The 26325-nt window shown below is 41.0% G+C and overlaps 3 protein-coding genes across 4 annotated transcripts; 1 reads left to right on the forward strand and 2 right to left on the reverse strand.

Annotated features, from left to right (window-relative positions):
- Nucleotides 1-9: 9 nt before the first annotated feature.
- On the reverse strand, nucleotides 10-6136 carry LOC118415731. 2 transcript variants are annotated; one of them, XM_035820513.1, is made up of 7 exons: nucleotides 5991-6136; nucleotides 5116-5545; nucleotides 4612-4785; nucleotides 2519-4167; nucleotides 1961-2393; nucleotides 1437-1610; nucleotides 10-968 (listed from the first exon to the last, which is right to left on the reverse strand). In XM_035820513.1, exons 1-4 carry the CDS (start codon nucleotides 6039-6041, stop codon nucleotides 4016-4018), a joined length of 807 nt encoding a protein of 268 aa, XP_035676406.1. In that variant the 5' UTR covers nucleotides 6042-6136; the 3' UTR covers nucleotides 10-968; nucleotides 1437-1610; nucleotides 1961-2393; nucleotides 2519-4015. The 2 variants fall into 2 exon arrangements, with proteins under 2 accessions (XP_035676406.1, XP_035676405.1); XM_035820512.1 differs by lacking the exon at nucleotides 5991-6136 and adding an exon at nucleotides 5693-5781.
- A 1022-nt stretch (nucleotides 6137-7158) lies between these two features.
- On the forward strand, nucleotides 7159-18702 carry LOC118415729 (leucine-rich repeat-containing protein 74A-like). The gene is made up of 16 exons (XM_035820508.1): nucleotides 7159-7690; nucleotides 9365-9878; nucleotides 10318-10506; nucleotides 10779-10841; nucleotides 11245-11354; nucleotides 11672-11779; nucleotides 11926-12016; nucleotides 12143-12273; nucleotides 12444-12530; nucleotides 12784-12899; nucleotides 13671-13749; nucleotides 14168-14260; nucleotides 14497-14610; nucleotides 15658-15813; nucleotides 16760-16821; nucleotides 17280-18702. Exons 1-16 carry the CDS (start codon nucleotides 7577-7579, stop codon nucleotides 17422-17424), a joined length of 2172 nt encoding a protein of 723 aa, XP_035676401.1. The 5' UTR covers nucleotides 7159-7576; the 3' UTR covers nucleotides 17425-18702.
- On the reverse strand, nucleotides 18389-26205 carry LOC118415726 (probable ATP-dependent RNA helicase DDX20). The gene is made up of 11 exons (XM_035820488.1): nucleotides 25838-26205; nucleotides 25141-25235; nucleotides 24514-24682; nucleotides 24054-24168; nucleotides 23493-23635; nucleotides 22651-22789; nucleotides 22231-22289; nucleotides 22049-22131; nucleotides 21505-21610; nucleotides 21065-21166; nucleotides 18389-20943 (listed from the first exon to the last, which is right to left on the reverse strand). The coding sequence occupies exons 1-11, from the start codon at nucleotides 26034-26036 to the stop codon at nucleotides 19178-19180; spliced, it is 2976 nt and encodes a 991-aa protein (XP_035676381.1). The 5' UTR covers nucleotides 26037-26205; the 3' UTR covers nucleotides 18389-19177.
- Between the last annotated feature and the right edge of the window lie 120 nt (nucleotides 26206-26325).

Here is a 26325-nt window from a genome sequence, read left to right on the forward strand (position 1 = left end):
CAGAGATGAGTACCGGTACATTTTTATTGTTTTGTATCTGGCAATTACTATGCCTGAGTAAGTGATTACTCGGAAAGAAATACATGTGCACAGTAATTTATGATCATGATAAATGTTTATAGTTGGCCAAGCAGTTACAATTGCAAGGAATAACTTGATAAGTAGATATTGCATCATAATTTAGAACTCAATTTTACTGCATAGACTGTGTCATCACACTCTATGTTAAAGAAAATGTTATACAAAATCACACTATGTTCAAGAAAATATTACACAAAATCACACTGTTCAAGAAAATCACACTATATGTTCAAAAAAATGTTATACAATGCTAATCCACACTTCACTCATTGGTGGCAGCTTCACCATATATACATGTACTTAATAACATGACAAATTTAAACTTTGTGTGGACTATGGATTAAGTTTCTTCCTCCTCTTAAAATCACATTTGTAAGGATCAGTTAAAACAGCTCCAGGCAAGAATGGACTTTACATAGGGGCTGTATGAGGTGGAAAATTGCAACATATTAAAACCACAGTTTCAGACCTCAAAAACAAGATCATACCCTACAGGATACAGACATTGCATATTCTTTTGGGACACACGTATGTCCATGGCCAGGTTACCAAGTCCATATGACTGTAATGGTTTGTGCCTTTATCGAGGCTACCAGCAATTAGAAGACCTGATGCCACCAAAGCTTTTTGGCTTCAGATCTGATACATTCAAAGTCACAGACATGAGTTAGCAGCGCAATTTGCTGAACCTCTGAACCTAAAGGAAGTACACGTGCTTAGTATACTGGTACTGTGGAAGAATGCATGAACAATGTATCTTCACACTACAGTCACTTTATCCGTGGTGAGGAGCACGATGCTGGTGTTACTGGAACCCATGGAGGAACAGCCGCTGTCATCTTCAACTTGAGTCAGCCGGTATCCCTTGACAGTCTTACCTGGCTCCACTGGAAATAACGATATGGGATAAGGTCAAGTCAATTTCATGAAACTAGCTAAACCATGTACGGTGCAGATACATTCCTGTGTCCCTGGTCTTCCAGCAAATACATGTCCTCACAAACTGTCTATCTGACACTACAAATGTGATGTACAGCTGCATATGATTTAGTTATGTAAGACACAAATCATTAGCCATTGCACTCATGGTAAATAGCTATAATGCGGGTTTGAATAACAGGCTAGCTAAAGAAGAGAACAGAGTCTTCGTGATGTTGTATTATGGACTCAATGTAGCTACGGATCGAATAAACTACTGAAACCACAAATTTAAGGAGCTATTATCACTATGTTGAAATATATATCCTTATACATACTTCTAACACGTAAGAACAATATATAAATTGTGGCTTTGAGCACTTCCATTGCCTTTTGAATAGCTTATAAAAACCCAGGAGGCTATGAAATAGACTTACCTTCAGGAAACTGTCGTCTCTGCTGCCCATGCCCGCACAATCTACACACACCCCTGCCCGGACCACGGCTGACCCACACTGCTACTGCCAGACACATGACGAGAACAATGGCCGCAGTCGTCAGGACAGCGACCAAGACGGTGTTATGGTCAGGTCTCGAACCATCAGGCGCGTCTAAGACCGGAGCAAAAATATCGGAAATACACTTATTTTTTAGATGTTATGTTCAACATGACAAAGTGAAATTTTCTCAGGAAGTTGATGACTTGAGTGTAGTCATCTGGTAAAGTTTAAAGGGAAAGAGGAAGTGAACCATTAGCACTACATATATTCAGATAAGTTCGTTCGTAAAGTTTAGCTACGTTTGTTTCAGAAACACATGTATATGCTTCAGAAATACATGTATATCTATTCGTGTTTCTTATAAAAACTCAATCTGCACCTGTCTAGTTCTACGGAACGAATTTGGAGTAGAAGTGTAGTGTACTCTATATACTGAAAATGGAAACCGATATTCCCGTTACCTGTCCTTGGAGTTGGACAGAATCGGCAGACAGGTGTGTCCGGATGAGTCTCACACACCGTGCAGCTCACACACCTGCCCAGGAAACCGTCCCAGGCCGTCCCATCTGGGCAGGATGGTGACTTTGTTCCACTAGTTGTGGTCTTGTCCGCACACTGATCACAGAACGGTGTGTCCGGGTACGCATCGCAAACACCACAACTGAAGCACTTCTTCTGGACGGAGTCCCAGGCGTACCCGTTCTGACAAACTCCAGTAGACACCTGTGGTGGCGACGGTTCGGGATCCTCACGTCCCGATGTACAGGACTCACACACAGGTGTGTTTGGGTAGGTTTCACACACGGAACAGCTGACACAACTGCCCAGGTGAGAATCCCACACCGCGTCCTGTGGACATGGCTTAGTGGCGGGGGACCCGGAAGCAGCTTGAACCTGAAAAGTCAAACAAACCAACGCTAATACAGCGATACTTTCCATTTTCTCCGCAACATCGTCCTTGCTTTAAAAAAGCCACAGCTAAAGTGAAGAAAAAACATGTCATTATTTTTTAAACTTACCGGTAAGTTTACGCCCACTTCCTGTTTATAAACAGTGAATGAATGGAAAAAGTTAGTCACAATGATCACACAAGTTTGACTCACGGAGACGGAGACGGACTCACTATGTTGTTTTGATCGTGACGTTGCCAAATAGAACACATCATAGCGCAATTGACTAGCTACCCTTTAATTATCCCCCACTGTAATTCCTAACAGTAAAGTGAATATCGATGAGTAGATAACAAAGTAAGCATATTCCGCGAACTATTTCAAAAGTCACAAAACTCAAAGAGGGCCAATATGTGAATGACGACAACCGACGTACAGTCGCGTTTTGTTGTTATCATTGTAAGAAGTGAGAGTGAGTGGGTGGGTGATGTTTTGAAAGGAAACACCTGTCATAGCAAAGCGCTCTCTGATGACGTGTCATTGTCATAGTATCCAAGTAGTGTTGACGAAATACCAAGCTGTACATTGGAGATGTTAAGTTACCAACACATTTTAAATCTCCAATACGTAAAAATCTTTGACAAAGGGATTTGGGTGACTCAAACGCAAAGCGACCATGATTCATAACTTGAGCAACTTAGCTTGTTTCCGTGTATTGCGTCAAGTGACGCAAGTGGCACCGCAAAGGGTTGTAAACAGAAGTCTCTAAATTACTTTAGAATGTTCTATAAAACTATAAAACACTTGTATGTAACGTTGTATAACATTGAGGAAAGCGTAAAGGGTCCAAGCCTTTGAAAGCATTCATCCATCTTTGCTAATCTTTGGGCAAACGTGCATATCGCGTTTTGTTCCCTGTATATGAAGAGTCTTGGAGCTGTCAGAAACAATTTGATTATGGGATATGTTATGCTTTCGAATGTAATTATGTTGACTAGATTCATACGACGTGTTCCATGTTAAAACAAAGTATGATGAACATTATTTAATTATACACTGTACTATTCATTTCCTTAGCTAATTTACACCAAGGAAGTGGTTTCGAAGAAAGCTTTCATACTCAATGTAATACATTACAAAGCATCACTGGTGAACACAAATCCAATCCAATGAACTAATACATCCATATCGATGCCTTAATAAAAATACATAGTGGTATATAGATCTCATTGCACAGGGGATATACTAATTTCAAATGGCATGTTCTAGTATTGTGAAAGTTCACTCTGCATTTCTTGCAGAGTTCAAAAGTGCACATCCTTGAACCTTGGGAAATGTCCAATCGACTTAAGATTGCATGATAAATGTCTCTAATACGTTTCCGTTGTTGCAACATCGATCAATTTATCTTTCCGCATCACTACTTTCAATATTCTAACTAACAAATCAGAGACTAAATAAACCCCCACAGAATATCGTAACAGCTTTGCTAACACAATAACATTGAACCCAAAGGTCGCAGAAATCCGAAGCGTTTCAGTTCACAAACTCTTTCTCCATAGTTTTTCTCGGTAGATAAAGCCGAGTGTCACTAGTCCTTGATTGATTTTCATTTCTGTGGCCAGATTACACGACATTTTTCTTGTTGTCTTGCGGGTTGAGAGGCTGCATGACGCAGGTGTCGCTGTTGCTGCGACTTGAGACCAGGGAAGACAGGCCGCTGTCGTCCTGCGGGCCTGTGGGATGGGCGATCCTTTTGCCGTTATTCGTCTCATCCCCTAAAAGGGAAATAAGATCCTTTAAAATCCGTATTTTGGTGACAACCTTATGTGCCGACTCAACAGCGACATTGTCTCGTTTCTTTTTTATCACAACAAAATTACACAGTGGTGCCGCACTCAAGTAAGCTGGCTTATATTAATGGCACTACTGGACAAAACATGATACATGACATATAACAGAAAGCATGTAAACGAAAACGTCTAATGTACGTTTCGTTGTTTACACAATGAAAAGGTATAGGAGCATTGTAACCTATTCTAAAGCCAACAAGGAAGTGGGGTTGTAGGGAGGAGCGAGGTAGAGCCTCAATATCTAAAAAAAATCCTAATGTTTTAATCTAAAAAGGAAAGGAAAGATATGGACAGATTAGACATAATGTACGAAGTAGTTCAACATGTACAAATGTGATCAGACTAAAGAAAACATTTCACATGACTAACCTTTAGGTTTCTTTGTGCAACATTGCAGGCATCGTCTGCACCCGTCAGGTACACAGAACTTGGCGATGAGAAAGGCGATGAGAAGTACAGCAAAGAAGACACCGACACAGGCTACAACGGCCGCTAGGATGATGTACTTTTGGTCAAGGTCATCACTGAGTCGGCCTGTAGGTACTGATAAGAAATAAAGCACACTGGTTTGCATTATGGTATCCATTAGAAACTAAAGTTAGAGGTTTCCATGTCAAATGTAGTTTGTGACGTACAAGTATGTATCATCAAAGAGATTCAGTGACGCCTTTGGTAGTACATTTATATATCATCTTCATTCATGAAATTCTACAGTATTAGTTACAGCAGATAGCAGGAGAATACAACGACATAAACTATACTTGTGGTCGATATGCTCTAGCTAGAAATGTTAGACTCTAGAAGTGAAAAATAAATATATGACAAAAGATTTACTTGTCAAATTTTGTAGACAGTTTACTTGGCATATCTCACCTGTTGGACTTGGGGTGGGACACACCTGGCAAATATAACTGTCAGGATGCGTGTCGCAGATCGTACAGCTCATGCAGTTCTGTAAGAACGGGTCCCAGGCCCGCCCTTCTGGACATACAGGCGAATCTCCCTGTTCGCTACATGCTGTACAGATAGGTGTGTCCGGGTGGGTCTCACAGACACCGCACGAGACACAGCCGTTCTGGAAGGAGTCCCAGACCGAGCCCTCTTCGCATGGCCTTTGCGTTAGCTCGGAGGCTAGACTATCGCGAGAAGTGGCGGTCTCCGGACAGAACTGGCAGTGAGCCGTCTCGGGAAAGGTCTGACAGATAGAGCAGGAGACGCAGCTCCTTAGCGTGGCGTCCCATACCTGTCCCTCACCGCAAAACGTCTCCGGTCCGGCTGTAGGGAACCCGGAAGTACCGACTACCTGTAGTGTCAGCAAAATACAGATGATATTCACTTTTAGAAATGACGCAGCTTGAGATATTCTGTGGTTTTCGTCCATGTTGGCAGGGAGGTGACGCAGCAAACTGACTGGATGAAGAAATGTATTGTAAGGTTGTGTAATACTTACCAAGGGGAAAACCAGTGACTCACATACCCGGGAATACCGGTGACTCATGCATTCCTTAACTAGCTGACATGCGTTCGTTGGTTTTAAGTTATCGCTGCACAATGTACACGACTTCATATGTTCAAATTGCGTAACTGTAAATATATATGCACATAAAATCCTCAAGTTTACAAAAGAAACATTATGAATTCATAACACTAATCAATGATTTCCATGTTCTGCAGATGGTGAAATCAACGTTTGCGTGTGGATGCGGACATGACCTTTACCAACGACGACAGTACACCTGTATACACACCTGTGGATCAACGTAGGAACTGCACCATGTCACGCTTGTGTATTGCGTCATGAATGAAGCCAACTTCACAGCCTTAGGCGGGAATTTAAAACTTTAAGCGGAACCACCAGAGTGCCTTCTTTTTTCGAAAATATGAACCTGTAGAAAAAATGGAAATGATCAATTTAGAATAATTGTCAGGGACTCGAATGAAGAATATTTTCAAACAACATATCGATATCAATCTTCTTACTCGAGCTCACCCGCCATCATCTAGCAGATGGGGGGGTAGGACCACATGCTCCACATTCCCGACCCAAATTTACCAACTGGATCAATTTTATTCTTCTATCTTTTGTCTCTTTATGATGTCTTCTCTCTTGTGTCATCTCATCTATCCTTCAGTCTAAGTTATTCGAGCGTTGAGGTACGAAACAAAGATCTGGCAACTAGTTTTCTCCAGCGGTCTTGGTTTTCTGTTTTCTTCTCAATGTTTCTCTTTATGGCATGTCGGTGACTGACTCCATTCATTATCCTTCGGTGATTCCTTCCATCTTTTCCGTTGCTTACTGGTATCAAATTCATCTCAATTCCTCTAACTTAATCCAATGTTTCTTCCTCAACAGTTTTCCTTAAAATTTCCCTTCACTACCAATTGTATGTTTACTTGAAATCCACAATACCGTACTACATGTATTTGTAATGATAAGAGACCTTTGGTCGTGAAACCGGTAACCATACAATGATATTGACGGAGACGTTTGCTGACATTTAATTGAAAAGGTTTACCAGTTACGACTTCTGCCCAGTAAAACCTGAAACATGTCCCCTCCCCTGATTAAATACAATCTGTTAACCACACGGGGGGTGTCTTTTACTGTATCCGTATCAGAAGAACGATGTCGGACAGATAAGGGTATATCTGTTTACGTATTGTCTTTTGTATCGTCTGAACATTCCGTTATACCTATGCAAGGGGTTAAGCAAAGAAATGTAGACTGGCCCACTTATTATGAGGGTATTCTGATGTCGACCCTACGATTTCGGCAAGAAAATTTGCAAATATAAAATAAAATTCATTTTTGGTCTATCTTAATGAAGGCAGTAAAGTGATACCAAACAGTAAAATAGTAAACAAACAAGTTTTCAAGTTAGCCACCCCCATCGTTAAACAAATGGTATAGTCTGTTGTGAGGAACCTTTCAAGCCGTAAAACTTGTAACAGAGGAAATCAACAGGTAGTTGTCGCGCAGTGCGCAGTCTCGGGACAATTAACTTTTCAATAAACCCCTGGAGACGATAGCGTCTGTAGGTCAGTGTAGACACGGCCGTGTCCTGCAACTTTAAAAACTCAAGGCTTTGAGGAACACAGCGGACAAGACGTTCGGTGTATGACTTCCGTTGACGTTAGGTGAGGAACAGGTGTCCGACCTACAGACACCTGCAAGAGTGGCCTGGCCTACGTACTGGTCACCCCGGAAGTACCGTGACCGATGGATACCGACTGCAAGACCGTCCACTGTTGGACTAGGGCGCGATGAGACAGAGGACGACATTATTGAGCAGGAATCGTACTAAAAAAGTTCCAGTAGTTTTCCGGTTTCACCATGACCAGTTACGAGTCGTACGACTACCCCACGTCCGCCGACGGGATCTTGGGACGACTGCGACCAAGAACGGCGACAAGTTCCCGAGCTAGCAGCGCGCTTTCACACAAACAGGTAGGACTACTAGGAGCCTAATTTTCCACTCATTAGCGACAGATAACAGGCATTGCTGTCTCGTTACGTTCTGTGAGCTTTAATCCAGTATTCTCAGCACGCAAACAAATAGGTCACAAATAACTCGTCGGAAAGTTTGGGGTCAGCTTAAGTCACCCTTATAACGAACAATAGGTGTAAGTTTCCTAATCGAAAACCCGCCCTATGGTCTGCATTCCGTAGCTAGGCAGTAAAGACAAGTTAAGACTACCGTCTAATGCCCGTAGGAACTGCGCTTTTTGTCACCTAGGTGTTAAATCGATAAATGCTGCTTGTAGAAATAGAACCTCGTGAATCGTGTTTTTCTCACGACTCGTCACCTGTGTATAGTATAGGCTCACCTAACGTTACCACACTTAAATATAAAGGTGACTTGTTCGTTTACAAGTTAGAGATCTACAAACAATATAAATACATAAAACGGACCTCTTGGATAACTCCGGATGCATCTATTAGGCGGAAATGACACGTCTCCGCCCTTTTACTTTGCCAAGTCTGCAGCGATATGAAATTTGTCTGTCAAGAGTTGTAGAAACTTCTATCTCGTGCATCTGACAGTTTCAAAATAGCGTTAGCAAAAAGAAAAGAGCAGGACGAGAATCCGACAGAAAGCACCACTCCTATATCGTAAAATTTTCTCAGAATATTAGCAGGAGTCAAATAAATTTTCTTCTGAAGTAGTGATTTTTCAAAGAAGCCGCGGTAACAAAGCGACCTTCCCAAGCAACAAAGAACGCGGTTTCAATTACAAACGGCTTTTATTATTACCTCACGTTAATAATTACCAATTACTGCCCAAAAGTAGTCTGCAATACCACAGATCTGTAGATATAAGTACAGGACTTCAAATCAGTTATTTAACAACCAGGGATACCTAGAAAATTTATGTGGGCAATTAGGAATGGATATTGCACCGGGTTGACATTGTTTGCTGGGCAAATTTACCTAGCCCTTTGTCCACAGTCGACCCTAGATACTAAATAACATGTTGTACCCAATTGTGCACAGAAAAGGTCAACAACACATTGCCCAACATATTTTTCTTTCATGGCATCGAATGAATTTCTCTTCCATCTACATGTATATTTAACAATTGTTGTTCTACATCATGAGTTGTATAGTTGTAATAGAACCTTGGCCAATAAAATTGAGATTTATGGTGTTCAGTGCAAACACATCTTCATTAGATAGACACTAATAAAAAGGTTTAAAATATGCCACGCAGATAAAGGACAAAAAATCTACTCATTTTTCTTTATTAATCATCTACATAATTACCTATTTAGACATATTAGTAAGGGATCTTATTGTTATCTCCTTCAAATCTGGGTCGCTTTGTTTCTCTTATCTGAGGTCTACCACATTATACCTAATGCTCCTTTTGTATGTCAGAACGTCAAACGAACTACACAATAGTCTTAATCAGGAACTTCCTTCATACATAATCTATACGGGCACAAATATTGACGGGATTTGTTTGATCTAGTTAGGAAACAGACAGACTGAGACAGCTGCTGTTATGTGAGTCTGAAAACCAACATTGACTTTATGCCATATAATCAAAAGTGGGACCAAGGAAGTTGGACTTTTGTTTATTTTCTATGTTTTTTGCCCTTTATTTTTTATAATTTCCAGGAGAGGGACAGTACTAAAGCCATTACAGCAGTTGGTGTTGCAAACAGAATAAAGTCTGCATCGCACTTGAAAACACGACGAGCAAGGTCGCCAACAGATTCTGGGTGCTCAAGTTCACGACAAACGACCTCACCAACATCACCTGGAGCGTCAAAGTCAAGGCCAAGTACAGGGGTCAGAAGTCAGGTTCAGTACTGGAACAAAGGTCACAGGTGGCAGACTACAGCATGGGACAACTTTACTTCACCAAATAAGGAAACCAGTACTAGTACTACTAGAAAGTCTGCGGAGGAGAAGAGGAGAGTTCAAAGGGTTAAGGGTAAGAGGTCATCACCGAAGAGGAGGGTGGTGCCATCCCCCAGGGTGTCCAGTCCTACACACAGCCATGGGTCCCCACCCAGGGGCATCCTCAGGAGGTCCAGCTCCGGCAGGTCATCGGGGAGGGGCAGCAGGCTGTCGATGAGAACACCTGAAGATGAAAAGGAAGAAGACAAGGAAGAGGACAAACAGGAAGGTAGGATGCAACAAAGAAATAAAACATGGTTTACATGTTTACAACCAACAATCAGCTGACTAGGAATTATTCTAAGGTCTGACAGATTCTCTAGGACAAAAAGATTCAGTTGCAGTGTTAACGTTGACGTTACCTCTTAAGAATCCAAATCCTTTACTAAAATCCATAGCAGTACATAAGATCCTTCCCATACCTCTTGGTGTATAAGGTAGCGCTCATCTATGTTTCTAAAGTCCTCCGGCTACACAGTCATGAAAGCACTACAGCAGTGTGCTTGGTCAAAGGTAATGTTTTAATTGCAGTGTATATTCAACTACCGCATTCTTTGTCAGTGCTGAGTGCTAAGGGGATAAAGCAGTGTGTACTATTGATATATCATAAATGCCTTGTAATTGAAACCATGTAGAATATCTGGTGACATCAACATTCATCCTTCTAGATGAGGAAGTCCCAGTCCCAGTGGTCCATGATGAGGATGGGAGTGACACAGACTGGGTGGTACCCAGGAGGAGTCCCTCCCCCACACGCCCCTCCACCTCACACACACACCACACCTTCTCCGACATCTTAGACATCACTGCGTCTGATGAGGAGTATGACACCGACTTGGAGGAAGACTTTCCCCCACGTGAGTACATTATGGTCATTAAGCCCCTTCTGTATCACTGAAAACACTTAGTACCCACTATATTCACTAAGTCTTGTTTGCTCTATGGCACAAATTAATTAGCTGTTTATGTTCCTTAGTTTCCTTACGTTCATTTCACTTTGTTTATTTTACCGGCCACGTGTTACTTGCACCATGTCACACTCCAAATAATCCCCCTAATTCCTTACTATTGAATCAAGCCGTACAATACAGTCTAGCTCTAACTTAAACATGACATGATGTATTTTCAGCTCCAGAGAAGCCATATGACCCCACAGGAATGCACCGGTATAAGGAGCAGTGTAAAAATGATGGTACGTACTCACAAGGACATTTTGATGATAAAGGTTAGGATGCACAACGTAATTCAAACTTAAGGTTAACCCACAACATAACCCACAACATAACAGATAACTCTTACCAGTTCATCTTTATGGGTGGGGTATCCTTTATTCATTGTTTAACTGATATGAAGCCAAGGGATGGTAGATTCAGACTGCAATATCAAAACAAAAAACACTGCAACTTGAAATCACAGTCGTTTGACTTGATATCCCTGCTCTTAAATACAACAGATAAAGGTTACCCAGCAGATAAAGGTGAACTAACATTATATTTGGTCCTAGCCCTATGACAATAGTGAAGTTTCCAAGTGGTTCATTGAACACTAAGACAGTAGCACCATTCGTATGGTCTTGCCTCTTTTTCACCCTACAGGTGTTGTCCCAGCCACATACCTGATGAAGCACCTGGGAGATGAACACCTGGTGATGAGACATCACTACCTGGGGGAGAGGGGATGGAGACCACTCGCCATGGCACTCAGGGTACCACAAACTTGTGTCTTCTTCTCAAATTGTATATGGTTGGTGGAAGTAGTTTAAGATGCCTGTATGTAAAACCATACATATTTATGGTTTCCAATACACCTTACTTTCACTACGCTCATGGTCATGTATACAATGTATGTTGATTACCTATTAAAGCCTTCTAAGCAAATGACAATGTGCTCAAATCATGCACTATATACATTACTGATCCATGTGTAATGGCCAGAACTCTTCCATATCTCGTCTGATTTGTACAAATTGCAGCCATTCAATCATTGCAAAAGAAGTTGTTGATGAGTGTTGATTTCCCACAGAAAAATGTCTGTGTGAGACACCTGGATCTGGTGGACAACCATCTGGGTGTAGAGGGTGCTGTAGCCATAGCCAGCGCTGTGAAGGACAGCCCCTATATATCTGAAATGGTGGGTCAATGTGCAAAACACATTTCATCTTTTTGTATAAGTTAACAAATGTCTAAGGGTTTATGTAGTATCAACTAATTTTGCTGCCATGTTTAGTTCCATGGAAGCTTTCTCACCTAAACTAACTGAAGATGTTTTTGTTTCAGAATCTATCAGAGAACTTTCTGGGCCATGGTGGCAGTGCCATCGCCAGTATGTTAGAGACCAATTCTGACTTGAAGACTTTAATATTGAGAGGTAAGGATAAGTATTGCAAATGTTTTCCAATTCATTACTTCTAGTGTTTGTCTTGAACATCTAAAGAGACATTTTCAAATGCAATTTGTTCCTCAGAACAACTGAACATTTCCTCTTTTTCCCCAGCTAACCAATTGGGCGACCACGAAGCCAAGACTTTTGCAGAAGCCCTGAAGAGAAACATCACCATGACGACCCTGGACCTGAGTCAGAACCAGTTTGGAGAATTAGGAGGCATTTTCCTGGGGGCTGGCATTGTAAGATCTGGTTATACCTGGAAGAGACAGCCCATAATCAATTTCTGTCTGTTTCTGTACATTTTATACTATAGTTACTGTAACATTTGCAAGGCCTTTATCTCTGGGTCAATCAGCACTCTGTCAATAGATACGAAGATTTGAACATTTAAAGTCTTGTCTTATTTCAGGGTGCAAATGAAGGCTTGAACTGTCTCAACCTGAGCTGGAACCATCTAAGATTGAAGGGAGGCGTGGCCATTGCCATGGGGATCAAGGTCAGCATTAAAAGAAATGTCCCCCTCTTCTTGTCAGTCTGAAAGTTCGGAGATCTTCAAAATATTAGACTTGAAATATATTGAGTAACAATCTAAGCACATTTCATGCATTACCGCTAATGTCTGATGAAAATAATAGTCAGTTGCATTTTGCAGTCTGATACAACAATGACAAATGAAAGTCTTGTACTGTTTACATTTTGGACTTGTGTATTCTATAAAAATACTGTTTTGTTTCCCTCTTTCAACCCAGGTGAATCAGAGTCTTGAAGTCCTGGACCTGTCGTGGAACGGCCTGGGTGACCTGGGAGCCACTGCCTTTGGGAAGGCACTCAGGTTCAACAAGACTCTCAGGATGCTGGACCTCAGGTATACAGAGATATTTTTAATCTTATGAAAGAAACAATACAGAATGTGTATTGTTAAGTATAAAACAGTTACTGTATCATCTTAATAAATATACATGTAGCTTTTACTGACAATAACTTTAAAAATGTAACTTCTAACTACAATGCTTTTCACATGAAAGTTTTGATACCATTGCAGTTGAACTTAAAGAATCTGCTATGGCCTACATGTAGAATTCTAATTTTTGCCTACAGTAACATTTAGGCCACGTTGATTTGATTATATGGATGACATCCGCGCTCGCACCAATTTTCGGCCATTTCCAAAAAAAAAAAAAGTTTTCGACCACACAATAAATTGTGCAAAGCAGCTGTAAAATGAGCACAAATATTCCGTAGATTGAAAAAAAGTATCAGAAAACAGATAACTAATGCCATATATAGAATGCCAAAATGAATCTAAAGTCAAAGAATAAGATGTGAAAGGACGGAAAGAAAAAAAAAATTATTGTTGGTTGGGGGAGGTACCAGTACAGAAAATTCAGGTCCAGCGGATCATGGTATACCATACTATGTGTGTTTAGTCCTATGTTCAACCTTCCTGGCCACTTTGATTTCATACTGGAGGCAACATTTTTTTTTTGGCCAAACTTTTTTTTTTATTCGCCCGCTCGCATCAGTTTTAGAGTTCCCGGAGGATGTCATCCATATAATCAAATCAACATGGCCTTACCTATAAAAATAACCACCCCATGATACATAGTGTAACGTTATGTTTGTCCATCTGCTGCAGTAACAACAGGATCACAGTGGAGGGAGCCAAGAAACTCAGCCTGGGGCTGGCCAAGAACGAGGGGCTGGAGACTCTCATGGTCAGTCATGGTTCAAACAATATCAGCAGGATACCACATGTTAGATATTATATGAGATATTGATGGTGATGAGAGTTGAGATGGAAATAGAGCCAGACTTGGCAACATGGTGCATAGAGATGGTGCATAGAGATCCTGGTCATCAGCCTTGCTAGTTTACGGGGCTCCCATACTGAGTATACTGGGTATTGGAGCCCCGGAGTAAACTAGTAAGAAAGCTGATACTATACGCAGGCTAGATGGTGACAGGATCTCAGTGCACAAAAAGAGCTTAGAGTTCACATCAAAGGTCATCAAGTTTATAGCCATGGTGTAATATTACTGGAGCATATGGGTTACTTCACTCAAGTTTGTGTAATTCAAGTGGTTGATATTGATGTTACCTGCAAATCATTTTTGCCCTCCTTTCCCATTGCAGTTGGGAACCAATGCCATAGGTGATGAGGGAGTTAAAGCCTTACTGAAGGTACTTGAGAAGAAGAATACAACCCTGAAGGTCCTGGGACTACAGGTGAGGCTTTCCATATTTATAATTAATACACCAACAATAAATCATTCATCATTGAGATGTTTTGAATGCATTCCAAAAATTTACAAAAACTTCTCAAAGCAATTAAATTGAAATTGTTTTGTGAATTATTTTGTGAAAATTTGATGGCCAATTTGAATCATATACAGTGTATGTACAAAATGTATCATATTTGGGATAATGATGATCACTTGTACATACATGTACGTTCTTCCCAGGACATTACAGTGACGAAGGAAGTGTACAAGTCCATCAGGGAGCTGGAGGACATAAGAGGCATCCAGATCATACATGCGGGGCTCGGGGGGTACGAGAAGATCAAATATGTGCCGGTAAGTTTCATCCCTGTGATAACATCTAAGATCAAACATACCTGTCCTTGGTGCTAAACACCATCCACATACAGACGTACCTGCCCTTGGTGCTGAACACTATCCACACACAAGCATACCTGTCCTTGGTGCTGAACACCATCCACATACAGACGTACCTGCCCTTGGTGCTGAACACTATCCACACACAAACATACCTGTCCTTGGTGCTGAACACTACCCACAAAGGTACCTGTCCTTGGTGCTGAACACTATCCACATGCAGAAAAACGTACCTGTCCTTGTTGTTTTCTCAAGAATCATTACTGCATACTTTTGAATACAGGATGTAAAGTATTTTATCCATGTATTGACTGCTTATTGTCTGAGTCAGGATATTACATTCCATCAAAGTAGATTCAATTGCTACATTTTGTACTTACAAATCTGATAGCTCATGGAGATGTGGTCGAGATCTCGCGCTAGCTACGATTACGAACTATCAGATGAGCAAGAAGATGATGCAGCAAGCCCTTTTAGGGTAACCCCACCAACATCAGTGTTTCTAATCACCAGATCTATTAAGTTACACAGACTGTTGAGTGTTTGCTGTGCAACCATACTGTAAGATTCACATTTCACAGTAGATAGTACTGAAGTCAGTGAGTTACACCAGTCCAGTGTTCTGAGACCCCAATGTGACAGAATATAGGGGTCCTAGAACATACGCCACTTAAGTCACTGCCATTCTTCAGAGAACACCCAGGAAATACCCGAGGGGTAGTGGTGAAGGCAGACTGCAGCATAACTTTTCAGGAACCACAATAAATATTTAGAGCCATAGATTGCAAGAATCAAGATAGAAGAGTTAAAAATGCAACAAAAGTCCACCAAAAGACTTCCCCAACTCTATAATTTTGTATGGCATTTTCAGCACTATTTTTTTGAGTCCTGCACTGCTGTTCAACCTGTGACTGTCATCATTAACACCGATAACATTATGATTAGAGGAAACAAGTCTTAGATTAAAGTGGTTGATCATCTTTTTAAAAACATTTTCCCATCCAGCCACCGAGTGCCATGTCCATCCTGGACACGTTTGTCCAGGAGAACAGGATGAGGATGATTGACATGTTCCGACAGTTTGACAAGGACCAGAGCGGGGACATCACCGCAGAGGAGTTCAAGGCAGGGCTGAAGGAGCTGGGGTTAGCAGTGGATGAGGTAGGGGGCGCTTTTCACAGTTTTCCAGCCAACTATTCAATAAGACTTCTTGAGACTTTATATGAAAATTCATTAGTCACATGCCCAAGGGCACGCTACTACCGTATATTCTCGAATAAAGTACGCACCCCAATTAAAGTACGCACTCCTGATTTTGGACAAGTCTTAGACAGATCTTTGGGACTGAAAGGTAAAATGGAAAAACTCAAATAAAGTACGCACCCCTTCTCCACCAATTTTGAACAGACCTTTAACTGGATAAATTCAAATTTATGATGTTTTCCCAAGTTAATGCAAAATAACCTGGATTTACACTGTCATTGTCTCTATAAACTTGTGAATTGCCTACTGCAAATTATAAAAATCACTGAGAACTGGTAGAAGAAATCAGGGAAAACCAGTTGTACAAGTTAAAGTCACTAACTCAAAAGGATTGTATGCAAATACCAATCTTATGTAAATTATGTTTAGACAATTTCTTTGTTTCATGTTTAGACAACTACAAGACAACAACAATGTGCATGTTTTGAAACATTACTAGAAGTGTAGCTCCCTCCACCTTGCTTTATTTTAGGCTTTTTTACCATTTCTCTGTGCAGTGACCTCAAATAAAGTACGCACCCCAACTTTGGCAACAACTTGTAGCACCTTTTCAATTTTGAAAAGTTAAAAAAGTGCGTACTTTATTCGAGAATATACGGTAATCTTCATGGACTTCGTGGCAGTCTCAAACTTGATAATGAGATGCTCTGCTTTGGCTGCATGTACCACCTAGCAATTCACAGGAATACTGCACAACCCACTCAAGGTGACACAAGTCAATTCTGAGAAGGCCTCTATAACATCATTGTTTTTTATGTGGCATCATTATGCCACCTGGTGGAATTACCGGTATGATGTTTTATATACATGCAAGTAATAATATTTTCTATTTCCATTCGTTTAGGACCAGTTGGATGAGATGATCACGCAGCTAGACACTGACAAGAATGGCAGGATAGACTACCAGTAAGTACAATGGTTCTGAGTACTGTACATTCCTATCATCTTAAAATAAGGTATTAAAAGTCTGGAATATGCTGAATGCACATGTCACAGTTGCCATGTTGGTTAGTTGAGCCTTTATGAGTTTGACTGTGGGCTGTGTTCTTAGTCAAGTAGAGTTTCAGGTCAACACCTGAACAATTTCACAAAGTTGCCAGGCCTTGTCAAACATAAATTTCAATGCATACTGTTAGAATTTGTGTTAGCAATAACATGTAAGTTCAAATTAAATTGGCAGGTCCAGGCATAACAAACTATTTTAACAAATTAGTCACAGAAGTGCAAGCATCACATAGATAATAAATACTACAGTACATCACAATAAGGAGACTACTTAATTGTGTGTTTGTTTGAACTTGGTTCTGAGTTAGTCATGAAGAAAAGGGCACAACAACTCACATGTATTGTCTCCTACGTCCCAGGGAGCTGATGACAGGAAGAGTCATCTTCCGCACGGAGCAGAGGTACAAGGCCAGGAAAGCTGCTGTGGCTGAGAAGTTGGAGAAGGAACGAGAACGGCACCAGCTACAGCTGCCTACACCGGAGTTTAGGGGTCTCTCATTGTAGCCTCACTCAGTTGCTATGCTGGAACTATGGGGCTTCTGTTGCCCCACACAGTTGCTACAGTCAAGCTATGGAGTCTCTTTTCTGTAACCTCACTCAGCTGCCCACACTGGAGCTGAGGGGTCTCTCCCTGTAACCTCACTCAGCTGCCTACACCGGAGTTTAGGGGTCTCTCCCTGTAACCTCACTCAGCTGCTTACACCGGAGTTTAGGGGTCTCTCCCTGTAACCTCACTCAGCTACCTACACCGGAGCTGAAGGGTCTCTCTCTCTAACCTCACTCAGCTGCCTACACCGGAGCTAAGGGGTCTCTCCCTGTAACCTCACTCAGCTGCCTACACCGGAGCTATGTGGTCTCTCTCTGTAACCTCACTCAGCTGGCTACACTGTAGCTATGGGGCCTCTCCCTGTAACCTCACTCAACAGCAATGCTGAAGCTATGGGGTCTCTCTCTGTAGCCCCACACAGTTGCTACAGTCGAGCTATGGGGTCTCTTCCCTGTAACCTCACTCAGCTTCCTTTTCTGTAGCTATAGGGTCTCTCCCTGTAACCTCATTTAGCTACCTACACTGGAGCTATGAGCCCTGTCTGTAACCTTACTACTAGTAATAAATGCAATACTACAACATGTAAATGTCTGACAGATTAATGTCATTATAAGCAAGAAAAGCCACTGAGAGTTTTGAAAGCCAAATGGTCAGATATGACTCATAAGACTATTAACTGCTATAATTATTGTGTGTTGTTTTCATAAAGATCTGATTGAAATCAATGAGAATATTGTACAGTTGCATTTACATATTTACAAGAGATTTTTGCACTTACATGTGTTTTTGTGCTGCACAGGAATAAGCCATCATGTATAGGGTCTATTACAATTGCACTCCCTTACTCTTTTGTAATAAACAGACATTGACAAGAGATTGACAATGCCCTGCCATTTGAGAGACAAGAGATTAGATGAAGAAATAAAATTATTGTTTACTTTTGGCAAAAAAATGCATCATTTGGAGTAAGAAAGCTTGCTGTGAAAAGCCAGCTTCAATTGTTCATGCTCTAATTTATATGTTATATGGTTGCTTCGATTTGCAGTGAATCAGAAGAAATGTAATGTGCACTCTACAGTCCTTAATTCTGTAGATATTGGAGCAAAGTCCACAATATCTTTCCTATCAAGCGTTGATGCTATATTGTGATTGAAATCTAGACTGTCATATTTTAAAACTATGTTTTGTGTCCATCATCTAACAGTACAAATGTAATAAACTTTGTCATCCTTCAACTTGGCTTGCTTGCTATGGCTTACATCTTTCTCTAATATATATTAGCAAAATATGGAGCTGAGATATGGGTTATCTATTAGTTAAGGTCACCTGTTCCTTTTACTTTTCAAAACAAAATGGCAAAGATAGCTTTTTAAAGTAGAACCGAAAACAAAATTTCAATACAATTAAAGTATTTCTCTTCACACTGTCAGGACACTTAACTATATATGATACTATATTGTATTATACAGTCTATCATGTAGTAAACTCCATAATATTTACCACACATACAATAGATTAAATGTACAAAACAATAGTAGAGCACATGGTATTTCATTCAGGCTGGTATAAAAAATCTGCCCCTATCAAATATATCCATACAACACTTTGCTGTCCCATCAATTAAGTAAAAAATTATGGTAATGTGAATCTGTTCAGTCTTAGAATTTGTGCTGTCTGCTCTGTGATGATATTTTCATTATCATTTATATGCTACCTAAAGTGTCTATTGCCCAGCATGGCTGCCATGTATAAGCACTGTGAGGAGTAGGCCCGTGCCCAGGTGGACAGCCACCTGTTCCTCACACAGTCTCTCCTCCCACAGCAGCACCAGGTTTCACCTATGGCTGTCCTTTCCGGAACACTCCAATAGGAGGCGCTGCTGTACTGTTCACTGAACTCCTGTGTATTCATGTTTTCACCATACTGCGAATATTCTGCATAGTATGGGGGCGGGGCATGGTCAGGGTACTGAGAGTAAGTTTTGTCAGGTCTGTAATTGTAGTTCTCTTGGTTGTCAGGATGGAAAGACCTTTGTTGGTCATCGTAGCTGCTATAGTCCTCATCACTGTATTCTTCATCAGTCTCTGTTTCATCACTCTCATCCTCCTCCCATTCGTCATCAGTTTCTTCTCCCTCACTCTCCTCCCACTCCCCATTACTAACTTCTTCCCCCTCAAAGTCAATGGTTTCTTCCTCCTGTTGTTCCCATGAGCCATCAGTGCTGGAATCACTGCCCTCTCTTTCTGTTCTTTTGAGCCTTTGAACGTCACAATTGTTTACTCCACTGAATTTTGATGAATTTTCTTTAGGTACCTTACTTCCCTTTGGCCTTGCTCCTTGTTTTGTCCAAGTCGACCAGGTCTTTTCACCAGTTCTCTTATCTATTTCTGTTGCTACTTCAGAGTTTTGATTCTTTGGTTCTAAGTGTTTTAGATATTCTTCCTCTTGCTGAGCATTTAGGGCCTTAGCACTGGTAACCTCACCATAACTGTTCAAAATCTCTTCTATATGGTCGCTCATGTTGGAGAGTTCATCCACCAATCGTAGCCTTCCACTTCCAATTCTCTTCTCACGTTTGAGAACAGTTTCATGAACCCCACTACTTGGACCATCCCCAGTATGCATAGTTCTCTCAGACTCTTTCATTGTTTGTTTTATAATGGATTGTTGAATATTGTGGGCTCCATACTTTTCTTCACCGTGAGTTAGAAAATGTTCCAAGTCCTCTGCTGCCTGTTGGAATGTTAGCCTTACTTTCTGAGGTCTTTTGAATGATGCTAGAGATGGAATCCTAACTTCTCTCAGAGGCACCTTTCTCTCAATGTTGCTCTCCAACTTTATTTTAGTTTCCTTTTCTATTTCACTTTCGTTTAAGAAAACCTCATGTACTGAGTTATCAAAACTGGACTCATCCCCATTGAGGGAGTAACTGCCTTGACTAAAACTATCGGATAGTGTCAGTGATTGAGTTGATCTTGATGCTATTGAGGTGCTGCACTCACTACTGCTGTTGGATAAGTTTCTTGGTTGTTGATGAAACTGACCACTTCTTGTCTGCTGTGATTGGTTGTTCAAAGGCTCCTCTGAGTGGTTGTTCAAGAGTTCCTCTGATTTTTTGCTCAAAAGCTCTTCTGGTTGCTTTGTGAAGGACTGCTCTGATTGGTCATTCATATGCTGCTCTGCTTGTCTCTGAACTCCTTGCTGTGATTGACAGCATGCTTCATCCCTTGTTGGAGTGTTTACGTCTACAGCTCCATTTGTTTTAGTTGAAGTGGAAAATTCAGGACTGGCCCTACCTGTTATAGATGTATCAGGGTCATTTCCATGATCTATTACATTGGTAGGTGATTCCACAGCATCTTTTCCTTCACAATCCTTCGTCATGGTGGAAAGAGTTGTCACAGTAACCTGATCACCTGATGACATCACCTCCCATGTCATATCTTTGCTGGTGATTAGAGTTGAAGGGATTGGATCTGAAACAAAAATTTCCTTAAGTTTTCAGAATGCCCCATACACACTAGAGTATTAGCAATATACCCGCTTTAATACCAAGAAATTAATTTGTTTACGGTACATAGGAAAGAACAGACTTACTGGGAAGAGTCTGTAGGGACAGACGACAGTGTTTGGTGATGATCTCCAGCCTGCTCTCCTCTTTCCCACTGTACACCAGTGTCACAGCTGCACCTTGGGTACCTGGAAACAAATAAAGCTCAACTGTACAATATAGCACATGATATTTTGTATCTGTATGTAGAAATGGTAACAACAAAAACTATCTGCTAATCTTATTGAAAATTCACATACGCAACACATACAAATCCCTTTATCTTTAATAATTTTGACTAACATCATTCCATGGGTGGGGATGTCAAAATAAAATTTATGTAAAAAAAGCCCTCCATGCATGAACTTTAAAATGCCCTTAAATCAAAATTTAGCTTTGCCCAACATAAATAAAGAGTAAGGAGTTGGAAGGAAGGTACAGCTTTTCACAACCTCGCTTTCAAAGTCAACAGTGGTTTGTCCCTTACCAAACCTGCCAGCCCTGCCTATCCTGTGCATGTACGTCTCCCAGTCCTGTGGTACATCCAAGTTCACCACCAAGTTCACCTTCTCCGCATCAATACCTCGGGCAGTCTGAGGAAAAATAACCATAGAACATCAGAACTATTTCTCCATTTTACTGCAGTCATATTTGACATACACGTGCGCTCCACAAAAGACTTGAGTATTCTATTAGAAAAGACTGCAAGCTTCTGGTGAGGAAATTTGAGGGCAATTCTAAAAGCAGTCTCTCATTGGTTCTACCCATAAGTGACAGTATTGGCCAATCAGGACACTGCATATGATAATGTCGCCTGCCTATTGGATATTGTTTCCCAAACCAAATATGGTAAAAAAATAGCAAAAAGTTCCGTCAAAATCCCAAACTAAATCATTTTGAAGTGGTCTATGTCAGAAATGTGAACGGGGTCCTTATATGCCAATACCTGTGGTATGGAGTGAAATATACATGTAATGAATGGTATGGACAGGAATTAGAAACTATAATCTAAGAAATGATTAAAGTCTTACCAGATCTGTAGATACCAAGACTCTGCACTGGAAGTTCCTGAGTTGGGACATCGCATTCAGTCTCTCAGTCTGCTCTTGACTTCCTACAGTAGGGAGCAACAAAAGACGTCAATCACACATACTGAGTAAAAGTATTGTGAAGAAAAACAACTTTGTAAAGTAGAAATATTTGAGGCGCTTACCTGCAATGTATGCTGTTGGCCATCCCTTGGAGTTAAGGTCCTTACACAGACTCTGTGCTCTGTAATAACAAAATGTCAGGTGCTACCATACACTTCATATATCAAACCCGTTTGAATACTACCTATGCTTAAAGATTGTATTTTGGCCACTTTCTGGTGGTCCCTCCAATTAATTGTACCTATAACTGAAGCAGTACGAAGTCATTACAGTCGCCTGCATATCAGCTGACCGATGATGATAAAGAAGTTGTCTACATGCATAATAAGTGGTTACCTGTCTACAGTGACCATTATATTCAAATCCCTCAAGCAGTGACTATTGAGAGGTTTGAGTGTACTCATTATTTTCATCAAGATGAGTACATAAAACTTAAGAGTCAGCAATACTGATAATGATAGCGTATTGAGAATCTCGCCTACCTTCCCTGGTCATTAGAGAAGACGAGACACTGGTGGAAAGGCACCCTGGACAGGAGCTTGATCAGCTGGTCTGTCTTAGCTTGGAAGGCCTTGGACATTGAAGACTGCTGAGATATTACACTGTAAAACTGTTTGATCCCTGGAAAACAGATTCAGCACAGCACACTTATACTGTGTACAATCACTCTAAGGTAAATAAACATGTTTGTATGTACAAGGTAGCGTGCGTAGTCCAGTGGTTAGCGGCCCTGCCTCTGGAACTAGAAGCCGTGGGTTCGATTCCGGCTGTGTCGCTCACCCGACATGAACGCTACCGGAAAGGGTTGCAGTCCTTAGGACAGGACGTTAAGCCGTGGTCCACTGTTCATTGTGCTTGTCGAAAAGAGCTAGGGGAATTTCCCCGGTACAATGAACCTGTAAATACTGTACATAGCGTCTGTTGTCTCTATCACGACTAGTGGAAGACTAGCTCTTCAGTGAGCTAAAACTGGATCGAGATCACTTTCCTGTACTGGAAATTCACTTGATTACCTGGTACATTGTAGACAAAATCAAGAACTGGATGCATGACTTGTAAGAGTTGATGTTAAACAACACAAAAACTAATAAGGGTGCATATTTTTAACAGAAATTTAAGTTCATTGACTAATACTTATGATGGTTGCTTGTACTCAGAATCTGTTGTATTTTTGTGCCATAGGTAACATAAGCACTTTGACTTGCCATGCATTTGTAATCTAAACAATAAATGTAGAATCAGACATAAAATGACTATGTTAACATTGGGACTGCTTTGTTAATCAGAACCTTTGCTGATTGGTCGTTTAGTAAAATTTGATTACCTTTCAAGGAAAGGTCCTGGATGTCCAGCCTGACGAAGGTGGGGTCCCGCATGTACACCTGCAGGTGGTGGGCAAGGGATTCTGGGTAGGTCGCTGACAGGGCAACCATCTGTTTGTTGTCAGGTAGTGATGAGTAAATCCAGCTGTCAATCAAAAACATTCCAGTCAACTTCATTAGATTATGATATATGATAGGGATTAGGTGTTAAAAGTCACATTTCTGTAGATCTAAAGTTATGCTTTCAAGTTTAAAGTCATGCTAACTCCTTGATAAAAGCACAAAACTACAATCAAATAGTTGTCAAATCTGCAATCCAAACACAAAAATATCTGTCACCTTTGTCTATTTATCCTGGAATCCAAACCTATTGTAGCTGTCAAGTGTCTTCCTTCCTTTTCTACATGTATTTGCTGTAAGGACGTCAGAGACTTCATAGCTATTTAATATCAATAGAAATCCAGGCTTAAGTCTGTCACCTTCCTCTGTCTCCATCCCTTGCCAGGCTAAACATTACAGATTGATTTAAAGCTAAGTAAGTACAGTAGAATTATGTTACATACTTAATCTGTTCCTGAAAGCTGCCAGTCTCCAGGAGTTTGTCTGCCTCATCTAAAACAAAAAGCCTGATACTGGTGGTCTTCAGCACACCTAGTTCTATCAGCTGCTTGATGCGTCCTGGATACAAAAATAAACAATGTATTATAAAAAGTATTTGTAGCGTCAAGAGGCCGATGTATCTTCTTCAGGGATCATACCCTGGTTCCAAAATAATATTCACACACTTTAAATTCATATATAATAGGTTTTGTGTGTGAGTGATGTTTTAAATATGCTGTTAAAAACGTTTTGTAGTTAATTAGTCATAGACTCCACAATTAATCCATGACAGCTGTATCATACAGCTTTGTCATGGTAAAGATGTCACCGCAAAAACAAAATGTGAAGCAAAACCACTGTAAACATGTCAAGATATGCAGTACATAATTGCAAGCCCTCACACTGTTACAGATGTACATGTACCTGGTGAACCAATGGCAACGTGACATTTCCTGAGTCTCTGCTTGTCTTCATGGACAGGTAGTCCACCAATGAACACATGGCACTTCAGCCCTGACATGGCCTGTCCTATAGACACCACCACATCATGGATCTGTACAGCTATCTCTCTGGTGGGAGCAAGAACCAGCACCTGAAAAAAGCATCAAGTCACATAATTCATTGTACTGTAAGAGTAGATGGGTTTAACTTCTCGGGGACTAAAATCTATCATAAATTTTGTAGAGGGAGGGGAAAGGCAGTGCATCCAGTTCGTCACAGTGAAAACTGCAAACACAAAACCACCAGGCACATTCCTCAATTTACTATAGCTGCAGAGGCAAAAATGCCAATTGGAGTATTTAATTTTTTTAGGGACATTCTAAGATTGCCACTCCATCTAAAGATGAAGAAAGGGTAGGGAAGCTAGGGACATCCAGAAACCTAAAAGGTTCAGCTTGGAGCCAACAGGACTGGAAATGTCAGCTTCTGCCAATGCATCTTTCTACAACCTTGTAACTTATGGGCTAATGTGTAAAGGAAAATATGCCCTCTTTAACAGTAAGCACTGCAATATACCCACCACTACTCAAGCACAACTTCACAAGTTACCTGAGTACTGAAGGTTTCTAAGACCAGACTCTCCAGAGCAATGACTGCAAACACACAGGTCTTCCCTGTCCCAGACTTGGCCTGGACAATCAGATCTAGAAAAAGAATAACAACTATATACAGTCAAACCTGTATTAGGGGCCACCTCTGCAGAGGGGCCACCTGTCCATAGTGGCCACTTTTTGTCGGTCCCTTGGGTATTTTATCTACAAGTTGCCACCTCTATACAGAGGCCACCTGTCTATAGTGGCCAAATTTGTCCGGCCCCTTGAGTGGCCGCTATAGACAGGTTTGACTGTATGTCTACAGTCCAGGCTAGACAAATACTGGGAGTGTCGAAAGTATGTCACGTGAAGAACGAAGATCAGGACACAACAGGCTGGAGCCTTCTCTCCTGGATGCAGTATCAAGGTATCAACATGGTTTAATATGTACTACTACCAGTAACGTTAGATGATCATCACTTCAGTTGAAACTGTGTAAGGTGCAGCGCAGCAGTTTACTGAGACTGCTAGATCATGTTCGGAGGCTTATACATTTTCAAAAACACAGAGGAAACAAAGTCTACAGATACGGTCTTAAAATTTTCGTTCAATTTGTATACAAATGTATTTCATTCTACTCCGCTCATGGTGGTGGTGATTTACATGTGTATGAGGTCTCTAGTCTAAATATATTTACACGTTTTTGACAATACCTAAACCACATCTTCCTAGCGGAATGGCCTTGAGTTGAATAGGAGACGGCCGTTCGAAGCCAGCCAGGGTAAGTCCACGCTGTACCGGCTCGGACAGAAGCAGTGAGGCGAAGTCTGCTCCCTCTGTGTTCAAAACGTCTTCAGTCCGGCAGCCCTCCCTCAACTTGTGCGCCGGCTTCCAGACAGTTGGCGAGCTCATTCCGGAAAAGTTATCAACAGCACAACTTCACAATATGATTCCCTGTTGCATTTCTTATAATATACTTCAAATACCAATGAATGTACCCTAGATATCACACAGAAAATAGAGAGAAATCACATTTCGACGTTTTACCAACGCATGGTGGTCGCCATTTTGAATTCCCGCCATGCGTACTTTTGTCACTTCCTATCTGATTGGTCAAAATGAAACATATGGATAGCCTCTATCCAATCAACAGGCATTTGACAAAATGTGATAACCTTTGACCTCTAGCCAATCCTATACC

This window comes from Branchiostoma floridae, chromosome 5 (assembly GCF_000003815.2).
Source record: "Branchiostoma floridae strain S238N-H82 chromosome 5, Bfl_VNyyK, whole genome shotgun sequence".
NCBI classification, from domain to species: Eukaryota; Metazoa; Chordata; class Leptocardii; order Amphioxiformes; family Branchiostomatidae; genus Branchiostoma; species Branchiostoma floridae.

What these genes read in the sequence shown, in the direction of transcription:
- LOC118415726 (XM_035820488.1), bottom strand. Translation starts at nt 26,036, where the DNA reads ATGAGCTCGCCAACTGTCTGGAAGCCGGCGCACAAGTTGAGGGAGGGC. An exon ending in TAGAAACCTTCAGTACTCAG is followed by an intron (nt 24,683 to 25,140) that starts GTAACTTGTGAA and finishes TGCTTTTTTCAG; the next exon opens with GTGCTGGTTCTTGCTCCCAC. An exon ending in AGGCAGGGCTGGCAGGTTTG is followed by an intron (nt 21,167 to 21,504) that starts GTAAGGGACAAA and finishes ATTTGTTTCCAG; the next exon opens with GTACCCAAGGTGCAGCTGTG.
- LOC118415731 (XM_035820513.1), bottom strand. Translation starts at nt 6,041, where the DNA reads ATGACGCAATACACAAGCGTGACATGGTGCAGTTCCTACGTTGATCCA. An exon ending in GTTCCTACGTTGATCCACAG is followed by an intron (nt 5,546 to 5,990) that starts GTGTGTATACAG and finishes CTGACACTACAG; the next exon opens with GTAGTCGGTACTTCCGGGTT. An exon ending in TCCCACCCCAAGTCCAACAG is followed by an intron (nt 4,786 to 5,115) that starts GTGAGATATGCC and finishes ATTTCTTATCAG; the next exon opens with TACCTACAGGCCGACTCAGT.
- LOC118415729 (XM_035820508.1), top strand. Translation starts at nt 7,577, where the DNA reads ATGACCAGTTACGAGTCGTACGACTACCCCACGTCCGCCGACGGGATC. An exon ending in GCGCGCTTTCACACAAACAG is followed by an intron (nt 7,691 to 9,364) that starts GTAGGACTACTA and finishes TATAATTTCCAG; the next exon opens with GAGAGGGACAGTACTAAAGC. An exon ending in TTTTCCTGGGGGCTGGCATT is followed by an intron (nt 12,274 to 12,443) that starts GTAAGATCTGGT and finishes GTCTTATTTCAG; the next exon opens with GGTGCAAATGAAGGCTTGAA.